We start from the raw sequence: 17,834 nt of genomic DNA on the forward strand, positions 1-17,834 counted from the left end.
AGTGCCCTACTATATTTCACCTATGTTTCGTCGCTGTCGGAGACGCTTTCAGGCAGAAGACGATCAGACATTTATTTATGCATTGAGGTTCCGTGTTCCAACCCACCTAACGTTCTGTTTGTAGACAGCTTAACGTCGAGATCAACTCTTCCAAACCGGCGAGTGAATCAATGTCATGCATGAGAACACTCAAATCGTCTGTCCCGCTGCGTTCAACTGCTGGTCATCCCCTGTGGGTGTAGGGGAATCAGTCTATAGGCCCAGTAGGCCCATATGCGTGACGCAGGCCTTATCTAAGCGCCGTACAACGAAATTTAAGCATCGCAGTGCTGTATACGTTGTCAAGACGCTTTCTAGGAAAGCACAATTAAACCCAGTCGACATAATCCGTGGTGCTAGGGGCGTTTATGTTGCTGCTATTTAAGCATTTACATGAATCATTAGAATAGAGCCCTAGCTGAGGTGAACTAACAGGAGGCCAGGTTTCACCGGTTAGGTAAACCATTTGCCAAGGGTCACACTGTCCTCGCTCCTATGGTTTTACCTATTCTGCAGCCTTTTATACCATACTGTTCACACTTTGACGAATAACTGAATAACTATAGTGATGTTTCAAGAGTCAAATATGAAAAAAAAATCAATTTAAGTCTTTCCATCAGACGGTATATAGACAGTTGAGCTGTAGATATGATTTCTTCTCTGTCATTGCGAAATTTAAGCATATACTACAGGGCGCTACATTGTTTTACTGTTACATGTATTGCGTATTAAATGTGATGACAACACAGCATTTTATTTAATGCTAGACCTCTGATAAATTACAAATACCATCATTGTACTTTTTTAATCTAACTCTGCGCAGAGACGCGTATGTTGATGGTTTTTAAACATTCACACGAACAGTTTGAAAAACCCTAACTGTGTGAGATGAATTGTTCTGTGCACAGTCCTTGGTCGCACCCTGTGAGTTCCATCGTTTTGAAATCCCTGTCTATACAAGACTTCAGTTGTGTGCCTACGCTGTAGGAACCCTGTCTGTTCCGTCGTCTTTAAACTCCGATCTGTGCTGGACTTCACTTCTGTGCTCAACCATTGGCCATCCTTTTGAAATATCTGTTTGTTCAAGACTTCAGATCTGTGCTCAAGTCTTGGCCCCACCCTGCCGTTCCATCGGTCTGAAATTTCTGTCTGTACAAGACTTCAGCTCTGTCCCCAGGCCTTGGCCTCATTCTGCTATTTCCATCATCTGGAAATTCCTCTCTGCTCAAGACTTCAGTTGTGAGCTCAAGCCTTGGCTTCATCCTACCAAAACGACTGTTTTGATATTACTGTCTGTATTTTCAGTTCTGTACTTAATCCTTGCCTTTTTGAAAGTGCAGCCTGTGCAACACGCTTCAATCTCCCACTTGTCTGTACATATCGTAATAATAAATAAATCATGATCATAAACTGTCAATTATTTTCTATATAGGTCTAAAATTCTTACCAAATCAGTCAGCCCTGGTCGAGCCAGATGACTGCATAAAACGGTTAAGGACAAAATTCTCATTGGTTTTGAAAATCCTTTCAGTATTTGAAACCTTATTTGAAAAGTTGCTGAATAAACCGAGATCAGTGATGTCTAATAAATTGCAAGTAACATCGCTGCATTTTTTGTACTGTTCTTAACTCGGCTTAAGCCATGGTGCTTGGGGCCTGTGATTTGCCACCATTTAAACCTTTACATGACCATTTAGAATAAAAACCTAACTGGTTGAGGTAAAGAGACAGTACTTCACCGGTTACGTGTGACCATTACATTACATGCTTTTTGACCTTGAGAAGGTAACATAGTGGATTAGGAGGAGTGTTGGAGTGCATTCTTTTTGACCTTGAGAGAAAACCATAGTGGTTTAGGGAATAACCTGGACCACATGCTATTTGAGCTAGAGAAGACAGCATAGTGAATTAAGGAGGGAACTGGATTACTTGCTTTGGCCTTGACAAGATATCATAGTGGATTAGGGCTGCAGGGCCTTTTTACCCTGAGAAGATAGCATAGTGGATTACAGAGGGACCTGGATTACATGCCCTTACCTTGAGAAGATAGCATAGTGGATTGAAGAGAAACTCATATTACATGTTCTTTTTTCTTTTTGACCTTGAGAAGATACCACAGCGGATTACAGAGGGACTTGTATTACATTTTTTCTTACTTTGAGAAGATAGCATAGTGGATTAGAGAGGGACCTGGATTACATGCCTTTTACCTTGAGAAGATAGCATAGTGGATTAGAGAGGGACCTGGATTACATGCCTTTTACCTTGAGAAGATAGCATAGTGGATTAAAGAGGGATTCGTATTACATTTTTTTTTGCTTTGAGAAGATACCTAAGCGGATAACAGAGGGACCTGGATTACATGGGGTTTTTTTTCACTTTGAGAAGATACCATATTGGATTGGAGAGGGACCTGGATTATATGTTTTTTTTATCTTGAGAAGATACTGTAGCGGATTACAGACAGGCCTATAGATTAAAATTTTGACATTTATAAGATACTATAGAGGATTAGAGAGGGACCTATGGATTACAATTTTGACATTTAGAAGATACCGTAGTGAATTAGAGAGGGACCTGGATTACATGCTTTTTGACCGTGAGAAGTGGACATAGTGGATCTGAGAGTTTGACGTGGATATAACAGGAGACCACAGGGATCTAGTAAAACTTCTTTATCCTTATCTTGTACTTTGTGTCTAGACTCAGCGGTGTATCTGCATATAAATCGAGTGTCATTGTTTTCTTGATGTTAGGGAGTGTAAACGTTTGCATATTCAAGCCCACCCATATATGGGGCACGACCGTGTCGTGTCTGTATATGGGAAACATAGCTAACACCGAATATGGTGGTTGTTACTTCCTGGTGCGGAATGTAAGCCTAGCCAGATCACACCAGCACAGCTCCATCTCTGTTACGAAACGTCTGATGACGTTCACATACACGCAGGTATAGGTCTACTTTTCAAGCTGAAGATGAGAGAATCAACAAAGAACACAAGTAAATCGACGAATTCGAATATTTTTCACCACATGCATTAAAGGAATGCGCCCATGCAGTCTGCGAGAAGGAGAATTTACAGGTACTCTCCACTGAATGAATTATTAATTGAGCTTATATATGTACATCCATGAGACGAAATTGTGTGGAAGTAGAGATATAAGCCCTAACAGACTAATGCTGAATGGAAGTGTCAAGAAGCTATATGTAGACTAAACTTCTGAACTGCAGTTGATGTGATAGTGTCAATCAAATCATTATATAAGGATAAGAAATAAGCCTAGTTGGGTGGAGGGTGAATAGGGGACATAGAACAGCTATTGCAACACCCCCATCCCCACCCCCTTCCAATATATATATATATATATATATATATATATATATATATATATATACTTTTAACCTGTACAAATACCTGATCCAACTTCGGTTTGATCTAAAAGGTAAACTACATCATCTCGAAGTGCCAGTGTAAAATTAACATGGGGTGGGATCACAAAAGCCTTTCCAGTTCAGAAATGATCACAGCCTCTTCTATACGCCCACAAGTCAGCTGACTCGACCGGACTGATCACGCTTACGGAGGTTACGGGTCAGAGGTTACAAAGTTCACGGCACTTGTCACACGTTCATCATCGGGGAAGATTACTTGAGGGAAAATGACGGCGATACTGGACAAAGAGTCTGTACGGGAAGCTTACAACGACGTAAGAAGTGATGACTCGGAGACCAACTGGTGAGATATGTGAAACGTGTGCTGTGTGGATGATTTACTTTCAACGATATCCCATATGTTGCATAATTGTATTATACCGGTATGTACGGCAGATCGAGTGTGGCTTTGGGCCTACTCCACGTATCATAGGCGGATACTCCCCCTGTCTGGCCCGTCTTGTCGGCTAACGGCTTGAATCAAAATCAAATATATACTGTTTGTCTATTACAGCCCATGCATTCTCACGAAACATTCTAACCTTTTAATGTTGCCAGGGTCGTGCTGAAAAATGAGGGATCTCAAATTGTCGTGGATTCCACCGGAGAAAGTTATGACGAGTTTTTTGCGAAGTTCACAGGTGAGTGCATGACGTCATCGTATTGACAGGCAGGTGGTTCATGCAAGTTGGAAAGAAATGGGAGTGGAGTGGGGGGACTAGCCATCCGCACCGGTTGAACCCACCAGACATACGCACCTCAGGTAGACAACGTTACTCTGAAATGTTAGCTCTCTGTACACTATTCTGTATAAGTCAGGTGATTATATGGGAGTTCGTATACATATAGGCCTATGTATGGATATGCGTACAATGTGGGCTGTACATTCACATTGATCACCCTGTAAATCTATCCTTTCGACCAGTATTTATCATGTGTAAGCTACATGCCGTGTAGCTAAATCTTTTCACTGTATGGCGAAAGAAAGATTCATGTTATAACGTGGAAATAGCGGTATTGTTCGTGTAACATGACCTTATGATCTGTAGTCAGTCCTATTTTCATATAATTGCATACATATTCATTCAGGTATTTTATTCAAGCTTAATTCAGTTATTGTTGAGGATTAATCTTGATGTGTTGACGCATGCGTATAAACGCGTACACTGGACCATGTAATCACAATGAACATTAGCAAGAAGATCAAAGGCCGGTTGACTATACAGGTACATTATTTAAATTGCTTGTATGACAATTAATATTCGGTTACAATACAAATTTACCGTGCATCATTATTTTTTTTTCACTCCTTCATTCAGAGAGAGCTTACTGATTGCTAAAAAGTGTTCTTTTGTCAAAGGGAATTGTGAAATAAAAGATACACCAGTTGCAATTGATATCTACATAGGATCACAGATCTGCGGTAAATGTAGATCAAGTACTGTTAACAGTTGAGAGTTACACTGCAATGGCTGACCTGCATAGTTCCATCCAGGAAGCAAACGGGTATGTGTGCACTGAGTATATGTATATATACGCGGGTTACTTCACGGTTCACATACAACAGGCCGCGTCTGCGACATGCAGGCTACTCTTCCCTTAGGTGTCCTCATTACAACCGACTCCGCGTGGTCTTCAGAGGTACCGGTACGCCGGATAACAACTGCCGTAAACTCTTGAATATCCGTATTGATAACTTTATTTATGTCCTAATGGCACTTTAGTTTCGATAGTGTACTTTATGATTTAGGCACGTGGTCGACAGTGTACTGGCTTCCTATTAGGCTCTACCAAAGCCTTGAATATTTACATGTATTTGTTTTGTATTTATCTGATTGATATTAAAATGATGTGTTCAAGAATTTTTCACTTATATGACGGCGGTTATATGGGTGGTGAAAAGCGGTGTGCACAAAATAAACCACCGCCCTTCGCCAGGTATACCTAACAAACCTCTTGACTTAAGGCCTCTCCTATCCATCGAGAGCTCATTGTTCAAGGGTCTAGTGGATAGTCTATATTATAGATTCTTACTGAGTTATGGCCTCCTATACTGGCTTGTCGCTTCCTTACTGACTTGTCGCTTCTAATACTGACTTATCGCTTCCTATACCATCTAGTCGCTTCCTATACCAACTAGTCGACTCATATACCAACGCTTCCTATACCAACTGGTCGCTTCCTATACCAACTGGTCGCTTCCTATACCAACTGGTCGCTTCCTATTCTGCCTTGTCGCTACCTATACTGGCTTATCGCTTCCTACACTGACTTTTCGCTTCCTACACTGAGTTGTCGCTTCCTATATACGGACTTGCCTGTTCCTGTAGTTTACTGTCTTCCTATCCTGACATGAGGTTTCTTAGACTGACTTATCGCTTCCTGTACTGACTTGTCACTTCTAATACTGACTTGTCGCTTCATGAGGTGACTTGTCGCTTCCTATATGGAATTGTCGCTCCGTGTACTGACTTGTCGCTTCCTGTACTGACTTGCCACTTCCTATGCTGACTTGTTGCATCCTATATATGGACTTGTTACTTCCTACATACGGACTTGTTACTTCATACATACAGACTTGCTGGTGCCTGTAACTGGCTTGAGGCTTCCTATATAGACATAGCCAGGTGAGGAAAGTCGATCTGTAGTTATATCGACAGGTTATAGGCTGACATGAAGGGGGATTGAGAGATTGGCTGTATTTGAGCTTCATTGACTGCGCATTTTTTTGCCTCTGGCCAGTCATGTTTAATACCTTTGCTTCAACGTATATTTTACTTTCATCGAATCTCTTGCCGTCAATGGTCTTTGATTTTTATGGATTTATTCCTTTAGACCTCTGCGCACAATCAGCTCCTGTCAATGACGATCATTGAGTATACTGGAAATGGAAACACATTTCAGCTGACAAAACGTTTCATTGTTAGTGACATTTATTTATTTATTTATTTATTTATGAATGTTTGCCTAGCTAAAGTAATACTCGTATATATGTGTCTTAGAATTACGGACACTGCTATCAGGTGTTGCAGATGTTCTGAAAATCGTTTGTGGTAATCAGCCAAATTGCTGGTCTGTCACACGGGCCTGAAATACATATAATTGTGTGGATTCCCATCAACATAAAGCGTTCATTGACGGGTTCATTTCCTTTATCATGTTTTATGTGCTATCTGTCCGATGTCCAGTGTCCGGTGTCTGTCTTCTGGCGTCCGTTTAATGGTGTACGTCTTCTTGTGCCTATCACCCGAGTGTGCCGGACTGTTTGACTGTTTTAGCAAATCTGATTGGCTACTGCTTAATTGCCTGCAAGGTGTCTTAAGAACTGCTTAACGGAATTCAATCAGATTTGGTTTCAACTTTTGTTCTGAGAACCTTTCACTTCTTAGGCTTGATTACAACCGGTTTGGAACAGCTTGTTTGATAGATGTCTCCTGAACTATGTATACATGTACTTAATTGACAGGATTTAATCAGGTTTAATAAAACTTTTTACTGACTTTGGATCCTCATTATGATCCCCTCTTTTGATCCCTTCATTTCAAGATTCCCAATGAGAGCCAACACAAGTATACCGCCGTCATTGAGAAGTAGAAATATTATTGAGCCATGAAGTTCAAAACCAATATATGTCAGTCATTCAATAAATTAATTTGTGAGAACAGTATAATAACTGATTAGATTTTTGGTATATATCTCAGTTTGTTTTTTAATGTTCTTGTCAGTTGGTTAGCTATATCGGGTGGGCATAAAAATGGGCCGTACTTTGATGCTGCATTGCTCCATTATCCTTTGTTCAAACCCTTTCAAACTTTAGACATTCAAATGGCATGATTTTGTTAATATACTGACCAATTTTCAAGGTCATATCTTGAGTAGTCCGTACACAGGGTCAAAATGAAAACATATAAAACACACGTTCCGGTGACCCACATCGCATCACTTGTCAGGTGTCATGAGTACTGAGCGCGTTGCACCTGTGTGACACGCGTCAATCCAGTATTGTCTGGAAAAATTGTCTGGCTCTTGTATCAGAGAAACCCTTCTGCCAGATAGGCACAAGTTTTGCTGAATCAAGATGGTTTTCTCTGCGGCGGACAAGAAATTGATCACCTTTTCAAGTAAAACAAGGTAGAACATCATTTTGAAACGTCCGGAACATGCGTTTTTGACTGTTTTGATTTTGGTCCCAAGAACAGAAATCGTAAAGGATGGAATTGAAATTTGGTCTGTATACTAAGAACATAATGGCTTTTGAGTGTGTAAATTTTTAGAACCTGACGTAAGATGGTTTCCGAGATATTGTGTGTACGGCCCATTTTATAATGCCCACCCGATAGATACTGAATGTTTGTTTCCAAGTTTGTTTCCATGTTTGTTTGTTTGTTTGTTTCCATCTCCTAAACTATATGTATGCTTGAGTGAACTTCATCATGTATGGCTTCAACCTTTCTTGTGAGACCTTATTTAATAACTGATAAGTGAAATATTCTTCAGTACGACGTAAAGCCCCATTCCAACAAATAAATAAAATATTTAATAAGTGATTAGATTTTGTTACCAGTTGGCCTACAGGTTTACACCATCTTGGTGGGCTACTGCTTCTCTGTAATACAACTGAACTACACCTAGAAAAGTTAATCTGATTCGGTTGCACACTTTCTGATGATGACTTTTGCTACTGAATGGTTGGCAGGTATAAGTATGCAGGTCGTCTGTGAGGTGCGGCTCGCGATGCGGACCAAGCCTCTTGAACAATGAGATTGCGTGCTCAAATCCATAGGCATCTCCAGTTGCTATATTTGTTGGGATCTTTGGGAAGGGCCATGGCTAAATTTGCACATTTTTAATCACCCATAAATCTTCCTGTCGTAATATAATAACAATAATAATCTGGGACACCACTTAAAATCCGGCCAAATAAACAAATGAATGTTTGTCCTTGTCTGAATGTGTAGGCCTACATTGTGATGTGTGAGGCATCGTATTGCATGTGTACTTGTTTTCCGATAAGTGACATCGTGCATGGCAGACATAACGAAAAGTGTAGTTCTTTACAGTACATTTCACCAGATATGTTTCTTTATTATTTATGCATCAGTGAACTCCCAGTATTTCCTTCACTGATAAAAATGATATCTTCACTTAGATATCACTTTTGTTATTACATTTTCAATTACACTCCTGGAGACCTTGATTCACAAGGCCGTGCACTTCCGCGCAATATATCGTTCGCCAAAAAGAGAGGTAGAAATTCTTCATGTGCTTAATTTACGTAAATACCTATATTGCATTAGCATTAAGCACCTTTGTAAAATGTATAATTACTTACAGGCAGCGTTTAAAACTGTAAAATGATTTTGTGAGCGCGGACGTGAACGAAATTTCAGCGCGTATGAATAGAATCGGAAATAGAACGAAGATGGCGCATTGCTTATTTTTTTCACGGATGCAACAGATAAACTGATACGAATGTATACACATGTAGAGAAAATGTCAGGATATAAATAATAAATAGGTCACCATAAATATTGTTCTCGTGAAAGGTATAAAATGATAACCCACTCGAAGCTTGGAGTCTCGTGGGTTATCACTTCCACCTCTCACTCGAACAATATTTATGGTATTCAACTTTCACTGTGCAATATCCTCTATGTAGGGGCCTACTGACGAGGAAAAAAAACACATGTCAAATTTGATTATGATTTTGCATACGTCTGACATATATACTTCACACTGAATTATATCGTGCATTCCCAACAAAATACAGGTCTTTTTCTCGGAAATATTAATTATATTTACCTGCTAATTTGTTAGGTTGTAATGATTTTGATATTAGGCCCTAAGAATTACAGTTAAGTATTAGTTAAGTATTACAGGTATTAACTGTAATTTCAGTGAAGTAATTAGGTATATACGCCAAACGCATGAAAATATGATCGGACCAACTCAATATTTCTATATTTCATGATGCCATCATCAAGAGTAATAAACTAATATAGCAGCGGCATACATGTATAATTTATATGTGCAATTTACAGGTATATTTAATGCCTCTCTCCTTTTCAGATGACATGTTGGGGTTTGGATATGTACGCATCTTCACAGGAGATGAACTGAGCAGAAGAGCTAAATTCGCGTTGATCACGTGGATAGGACAGAACGTCTCACCGCTGAAGAAGGCCAAAATGAGCACCAATAAAGCCTTTGTCAAGGAAGTCATCCATGTAAGTGCTATACACACTGTTCCTACGCTAGAATGTAGATGTATGAACTGCATTGTAATATATGGTTACCTGTGATATTTCCTTATGAAAGTAATCAGCAAAATAACATATATGGGAATATATTTCACTACTGTATTGAATTTATTGAGGTTTCAGTTCATGGTGGATTTGTGAAGGTGTTTGAAAATTGTTCGTGCGATGATTTGTTTATTTATATATTTGACTGATATTTTAGGCCGTGGTAAAGTTTTCTAAAACTGTAAATAAAATTGGTTCCCTGTAGGTTTATATAGGGTGGAAGAATAAGCATAGCCCGAGTATAATTATTGTTTTAATTAGTGTGCCCGCTGATGGCCGCTGATTAGAGTTCGAATCCAACGGTTGCTGATCCTTTGCTCTCTGATGAATTAAATAAATTATCGGCTGTAGATCAGTGAGTATGGCGGTAGCTGTTATGTTCGGCTTCACTCTGGTTCGAATACGAGTGGAATTAGATTGCATGAACACTTGCAATCAAAGACCTATAAAATAGCATGGTACACGATTTGGATACTGATTTTATTCATTCGCCAAGAATATTCCTTTCCAACATCATTGAAAACTTCTGACTGCTTGTCTTCACATGAATCCGTCTTAATTTCGTATAGGCCTACTGTATCTACTTTCTTAGTCCTTTGGCGGTTCCTGTTGACAGTTGTCGTGGGAATTCTCCCTGCTACTGTTGATTTGGAACGTCCATATGAGTTGACGGCTGGTATACAGATGTCTGTTAGATTTGTAAGTCAGAGGGTTTTATGGTCAGTTACCTGACTAAAGATGGCAGTTTTCTCCTCATCTACTGGACATGCCTTGGACATGCTCTACTCCCATAGACAGTGAAATACTCTGATGTACAGCGTAAATCTCCTTTCAGTAAACAAATAAATAAAAGTCCACACGAATCGTCGCGTAAGTACCCATGCGTGTTTGCCAAGATACCCAAAGACCCATCCGCCTACGTCTGAAATATCAATTGAATATTTTATACTAAAAGTTACTGACAAGGTATTTTCATAGAACTACTGCAGCATCGGTAATGATCTAAGGCTATATTGTAACCATATAGACCTATGGTCCCGAGGCGGAGTGCACAGAGGGTCAATATAGGGACTAGATTTAAGACCGGTATACCCATACAATGCGAAAACACTCGTGCAGTTAATATTTTTCTTAACTGAGTGTGTAGGCTGTGTTATGGCCCGAGCATTGACTTAATATGGCTATCTTCCTGTAATGGTAACATCTGTCGTCTGCTATCCTCATTTGTGACGTCATGATACTTGCGATGCATCTCCGCTCCTGGCTTTCAACTCGGCCAACAAAACTTGGCTATGACAGTGACAGTACGACCTTGCTCTGGAGATCTCATTGCCACGTCGCATTGATTGTATTCGAAAAATAACACACAGTCATTTCATAAAATTTGCAACTACATGTTAAATTTTTTTATGGTGTTCTTTATTGCAGAGTTACGCAAAGGAGATTTTGGTAGAGGATTCAGAAGACTTAAACGAGGAAGGCATTCGAGAGTTACTAGTGAAGGCAGGCGGAGCGAACTATGGCACGGGGGCTTAAGCCCTGTTCACACTAGTTACATAAATTAGCATATACCTAAGCGTTATCTAACTTCTCAATCAGCCCACCTCATCCTATAGCCGCGCTAGACTCCACCTATACGTACAGGATCCACTCATCGACTCTTTAGTGACGCATTCTGATCAGATACACAAGGGTAGTGCGAAGCTGCTGTATTAGCCTAAATCTCTACTATAAGAAGAAAGCCCCTTTTTCTTTTTGTCGTATAAACTACTGTCTCAGCTGGGAGTCGTTTGTGTCGTACCATTATCACCGACAGTTAAAAATCAGATATGTATGTTTATGTAGTCAAATTAGATATGTTGGCCTATAGAACAATGTTCCCGCGGTTTCTACTGTATGAGCGTCTAAAGGATAAACTGTTTTGCTTTTCATATACGTGCGTGTGTTCGTTCTGCCATATTTAGCTGTAACGTCATGTGTCAAACATTGTCATAATGGACAGCGCTGACGGCTTCCTGCTGCCGGCATTAGGGGAAGCAAATACGTTTCCTGTAATAATACTTCTAGTATATACTGACAAGACAATGAGTGTATGTAAATGAGTTCAATGTCTGTAGCAGACAGCTGCACACACCACGATGCCGATATAATAGCAGGTACTTTACCGTCATTGACAGCCAATCGTGTGAGGTGAATCACAACTGCAATCTGTTCCACATTTTGTGGGATTGTCTTCAGTAGACTACCATTTAAAACCCGTTTCACCGTCGAACTTATTTAACAAACGCGGACAATATGCTGTCATTTCTTCATTGAGCGTACATAGACATTATAGACGTGTTATTTTCAGTCTACACATATAATACCTGACATTTTGCCTATCTCCCTATACATCAGAGCGAGTTAAACATGCATGTACACAGAACTGAGCTCCACTTTTGTAAACGTGTGCATGTGTGTATATACCTCAGTCTTGTTTACAAGATGATGTGACTTGAGTAACTTATCGAAGATGTCTCGGAGGGTGACTGACTTGTAATTTGAATGTCCTGTAATATGTTTCAACATGAAAATCCAAAGAGATTACATTATGCATGTAATGTGTTCTCAAATTAATAAAACCAAAGATGGTACAAGTATATACGTTGGTATTAACCATTGCATTCCTTTCTTTCGCAGGTATATTGTTTCACGTTAGGTTTATTTGTCAAAATTGATGAAACTTTATCAAACTTTAATGTACCCGAGATAGGCATATACAAGTGATAAATCAACAATCTTTTCCTGAACATTAGCATCTGGTACCGATGCTCTTTGGTGTACCATCAGCATTGTGAAAATCTGTTGCTGAACAGTGTATTTTACTGTGATCAGGCTTGAGGCATTTACAACAGTTTTGTCCTAATTCAAAGGTACCAAAGTTAGACTAAATGTCATACCAGAATTAAATCTGATATACTTGAGACCAACCAACATGAATGGGATGTTGCCCCAAGACCCCAGACTATGGGACTAACGTCTAAGGTTATCTTATTTTGCCAGTTCTTTGCAGGTGTAGGCCTACCTCCATGATCTATACGTGTTGCTTGGGTTTAACAACAACCAGGTGGTAGTGCGCAAAGGGGCTTTAACAATTGTATATATTGTCCAGCGTTTTATCGTTCTGTGATTATAGTGTAAAATCGATTAAGTAGGATATATTCCTGACCAGTTGCTGTTGATATTTGTCGAAAATACAATTGTATAAATGAGAATGAATGAGAAGTACGATTATTCTGTTCATCGTCAGAGCACACTAATATACCGTATATACGTTTCACAGTGAACTGTGGATATGCCTTCATAAAACGGACTGATTTAATCTAGATCTGAGATCTGTTTCATTCTTCCCACCTTAGCTTTCAGGAATGCATGCTGGAGAGGAGCAGATGTGGAAGCTAAGGTGGGAACATGGCCAACCGATCTCTTAGCTAGTTCAAAACTTGTCTGTAAATATATTTTCCTTCATTGGATGTCACAGTGTAATTGATAAACTCTTTACCTAATTAAAGATATTGGATATTAATAGTCATCTTTATAGTGGAGTAATGTCTCTAATTAGTTCAATTAGCTTCAAACCCTCTTCACCGCTTCCATGTTGCATGCGCGTAACTTGCATCTAACAATGTATTTCATTGGAGAAAATCCATTCCAAACGCCGTATCGTTGACCACTTTTCAGTTTGTTATCGTGCTGACATATTAAGTTATTAACTCCGGACGCATGTATAGCGTTCTAACTGAACACACATTTTTACTTACGGAATTTTTACTTTACGGAAATTTGTACGAGCGCAAATATTATTGATATTTGTGATATGTTCATTATAAAGGAATTTTCTCGAATAAATGCTTACAAATGCAACTTCACTGATTCGTGTTTGGAAAATTTCATTTGCAAGTATGTTGGTATTTGAATTCCAACCGTTTAAACTCAGTCTTGGACATGGAAATGGGAGATTCTCGGCCTGCTTTCACTCCTTGTGGGTTTTAGTGACAATAATCGGTCAACACCGTTTTCTAGACCTCGAAAGGGCGCAAAATATTCCTCACTATTGATCAACATGACGCTTAGAGGTATAAAGAGCAAGAGAAGATCCAGTTAGAGCCCTACATATTCCTGACTCTTGGTCGTCGTGGCGTTAAGAAGTTTAAATGACAAGAAAAGGTCCCACCCAGTATGTATTCCTGGCTCGATCAGCGTGGTAATTATAGGTTTGAATTGCAATTAGAGAGGAGTCAAGAAGAATGAATGATTATGGCTGAGCCAGAAAGAGCCTTGTATATTTCTGACAGCTGATTGACAAGACACCAGTAGGCTGGAATGTCGAGAGAACAGCCAGAAAGAGCTTATATTTCTGACCGCTCCTCAGCATGACGCCAATAGGTTTGAATGACGAGACAAATCAGGAAGAGCGTAGTATTGTTCTGACCGCTGGTCAGTAAGACGCCAGTAGGTTTGAATGTCAAGAGAAGAGCCAGAAATAGCCAAGCATATTTCTGTCTGCTAGTCGTCATGCTTATAGACTTGAATGACGACAGAACACCCGATTCCACAAAGCCATTCCTGACTTGAGTCAGAATTAAAAATCTCGTCACAGTGCTTAGATTTGCGTGCTGAAATTTAAATTTTAGCGTGTTTGTCTTAGGGTAACATTAGTCGCAACTGTGCCAGGACATTCGCATACAAGTCGCCAACCAAAATGTACGTCCCTGCCGGTAAACAGTCGCCAGGCCAATTTCCACAACAGCGTCAACACAAACCACAAAGGAACTAAGAAAGTATATAAAGTAAGAAATCAGGAAAGATTCCTGCAAAGAGACGCAGTCAGCAGTTTTCAGTCATGATGGAAGAAAGCGAAAATGTTGTAGGCGAATGAATGAAATCAGTATCCAAACGGTGTACCATGCTAGTTGTCGAGAATGAAAATCTGTACATGTATCTCAGTTGGGCTTTGATTTCAGCTGTTCATATATCCAATGTGGCGATCTATTTAAACACGACAAATATACAGCGGGTTAAGCAGAATTAGACCCAGTTATGTAACAGAGTGTTCCTGAATGGCAAGAAAAGTGCATGCAAAAGGATTCCAGTTCCAGTGACGAGAGATGAGCCAGATGAGCCCTGCATACATTCGTGGACCGTTGGTCAATGCATGTGACGTGAAGAATACTGAACGACAAGAAAAGAACCAAGAGACCATCCACGCAAAATATTCCTAGCTTTAAGTCAGGAAGTTTGCTAGGTCCTGGCGAATGGCGGTGCATGCTATCCTTATTCATTAACCTGACTTCCGTTGTGTAAGTGAGAAACACAGCAGAACGGCGTTTCACACCAATCTGGTGAAGAAATGAAAGAAAAAACACATAATCACATAATCCATAAACACCATTGAATGAAATGATGTATAGCAACGTCAAACTTTTGTGAATGTAAATTATGCGAAAAGAAGTGATGCTAACAGTGTACAGAAACAACTGTTACAGAGGTGCATCGAGCATATACATGTCTGACGAATGGACTGATACATAACGCCATCATGCCGGGAACCAATTTCACTGTCCCGTATATGTTATTTTAAGTCCAAGTCTGCATGGACAAAGGGTGGGTTATTGTGCTGTTCAACCTTTGTTGTGCCTGGAACCCTGGTTTTGGTAAGACACATCGGATATATTAATGTTGAGACCATTGCAAAATCTGTACGTACCGATATATAATACCATTGCAGAGTATGATGAATCTTAATGAGCTAGTTTATCCTCTCCGGTCGTACGTGGAAAGACCTGCAAATCTGTGTTACGCCCTACTCAAGAATATTTCACTTATACGACGGCGGCCAGCATTATGTGCTTAAAATATTAACCACGCAAGTAATAAACTTCTGACCGAATGTACTCTCCTCACGTCTCTTTATTAAGATGAAGACACAATCGGCATGCATTTAGGCATTTCATACAAACGACAAAATTCATGGCATTATCATTACCTATTTTCAATGGCGGTGTAGTTACAGGAAGCGAAATCTGGACATTTTTAACAGCGACGACAGCAATATCTGTCGATATCTGTCTTTTAACATAAGTATAAGTATTACAAAATAGAAAACACCGGTGTGTCACAACAGAATATGTACACACATATATATATATATATATATATATATATATATATATATATATATATATATATATATATATATATATATATATATAATATATAATTTTTTATATATTAGAAATATATAAAAATTAATTAGCCCTGCGGATGGTCGTGAGTTTCCTCCTACCATAATACTGGTGGTATAAGTGAAATATTCTTGAGCACGGCGTAAAATACCACTGAAATAAATAAATAAATAGTTTCATAAGGGCTCTGTCCATCTTTTGCAGAATACGATATGAGCTGCAAAAGTATGTTGTATCAGATAAATGTACATATCAATATTAATTCCTACAAAACCCATGCAATCGCACAGCATCCGAAAGATCCACTTGAGGAAACTGACTGTTGGTGTTTGCAACTGCATTTAAGTGCAGCAGTATTGCTCAAGCTGAGTCCAGTCTGTTGCAATAATGGTGTCTTTGGAATACTGTTTCCCCACCCTCTGGCTTGTAGTTCTTCCAAATAGTTTGTCGAATGTTCAGTTTTTCTGAAGAACGTTTATTTTAACTAATGAAAAGCAAATTCATGAAAGGAAAATACTCGCATAAGCTAAACAAATTTAAACATAATCTAAATGATGGCAAGACATTTATTTATGTGCAGTATTATGGAAAAGGGTGAATAAATTAAACGAAAAATGTTACATTTTTGAATTTCAGGAAGGAATAGGATGGCATGTATGATCTCACAAATCCATTCCCATCATATGTCATAGACTCATTGTTATTCAGTTGCTGCAGTCTTTCATATGCTGACGACATGCAGACATACTGATAAATTAGGCCATGGGGAATACCAGATTCCTGATTTTTAGACAGCAGCGCTCAAGTAAACAGGGGAGACAACAATACGGAAACTTTCCCTTTTAACGTTTTGTTGAGAGTAGCCGCCCTTAAGTGGGGTTTCCCCACTTCCGCTTCATCACAGTGATGAGAACATCTGAAAAGGTGACAGTAGCTGTGGTGACAATGTGGTGACAACGTGGGGTCCGTCTGGACCAACAGCTATCGATTCGGTAAGTCACTATTACAAAATGTCACAAAAGTTTTCAAGTTCAAAGAGAAAAAATTCATGTAAAGAGAAAAAAAATTCATGTACCCACTGACACAGCACACGGCGAAATGTTAGTGTGACTAATCAAATAACTTTTCCAGTTACTTTCATCCAACTTCTCACATTAGCCATAACTTGAAATCAGAAATTTTCAAAGGTGTCAGTCAGTGTTATTTTAGAGACTTGAAGTATCACGACCATTAGGGAATTCCAGGAAATACCCATAAATACATGAATTAAATACCAGTATTTATAAACTCAACAGTTTTTTTTATCCCTTAGTCCTTCAACAGGTTATATGTCTTAAGGTGGACATGAGAGATAGTATGAGCAGATTAGCTACCGGTAAATACAATCTGGCAATCTTATGAATGGTTGCTGTCACACAGTAGAGTGACATCAATTTTTTGAAGTGATTTTCACAATGAACATCTGGGAGAGGAGGTGGGGTAGGGGTGGGGGGAGATTCAGCGTTTAACAAAGACATCAATCTTTTCTTTTCAACTGCTACAATCTGTAACAAGGAAAGTTTGTAGGGAGCTTTTTATAATGGGAAAGTCGTGAAACTTTTGTACATATTCTGTGGAATATGATATGGGATTATCAGTTGCCGATGATTCCCAGATGTAGACCAAGCAGAACTGAGCACAGCTAATCACTAAAGACGCAGAATATGCACATGTAGGTTGGCCTACTTGGAAACTACATGTTAACATGCAGATCAGATTCTGTTTTCTTGGTGAGGTAATCCGTATTTTCTGCCTCTCTGACTGATATTGCAGGTGTCTTGGTGACAAGGAGCT

At 39.3% G+C, this 17,834-nt stretch overlaps 1 protein-coding gene across 1 annotated transcript; it reads left to right on the forward strand.

Annotated features, from left to right (window-relative positions):
* Nucleotides 1-3,648: 3,648 nt before the first annotated feature.
* Nucleotides 3,649-13,678, forward strand: LOC135475198 (coactosin-like protein). The gene is made up of 4 exons (XM_064755004.1): nt 3,649-3,776; nt 4,031-4,113; nt 9,542-9,699; nt 11,206-13,678. Exons 1-4 carry the CDS (start codon nt 3,700-3,702, stop codon nt 11,311-11,313), a joined length of 426 nt encoding a protein of 141 aa, XP_064611074.1. The 5' UTR covers nt 3,649-3,699; the 3' UTR covers nt 11,314-13,678.
* The last annotated feature ends 4,156 nt before the right edge of the window (nt 13,679-17,834 follow it).

This window comes from Liolophura sinensis, chromosome 9 (genome assembly GCF_032854445.1).
Source record: "Liolophura sinensis isolate JHLJ2023 chromosome 9, CUHK_Ljap_v2, whole genome shotgun sequence".
In the NCBI taxonomy this organism is placed as follows: domain Eukaryota; kingdom Metazoa; phylum Mollusca; class Polyplacophora; order Chitonida; family Chitonidae; genus Liolophura; species Liolophura sinensis.

What these genes read in the sequence shown, in the direction of transcription:
- LOC135475198 (XM_064755004.1), top strand. Translation starts at nt 3,700, where the DNA reads ATGACGGCGATACTGGACAAAGAGTCTGTACGGGAAGCTTACAACGAC. An exon ending in GATGACTCGGAGACCAACTG is followed by an intron (nt 3,777 to 4,030) that starts GTGAGATATGTG and finishes TAATGTTGCCAG; the next exon opens with GGTCGTGCTGAAAAATGAGG. An exon ending in TTGTCAAGGAAGTCATCCAT is followed by an intron (nt 9,700 to 11,205) that starts GTAAGTGCTATA and finishes TCTTTATTGCAG; the next exon opens with AGTTACGCAAAGGAGATTTT.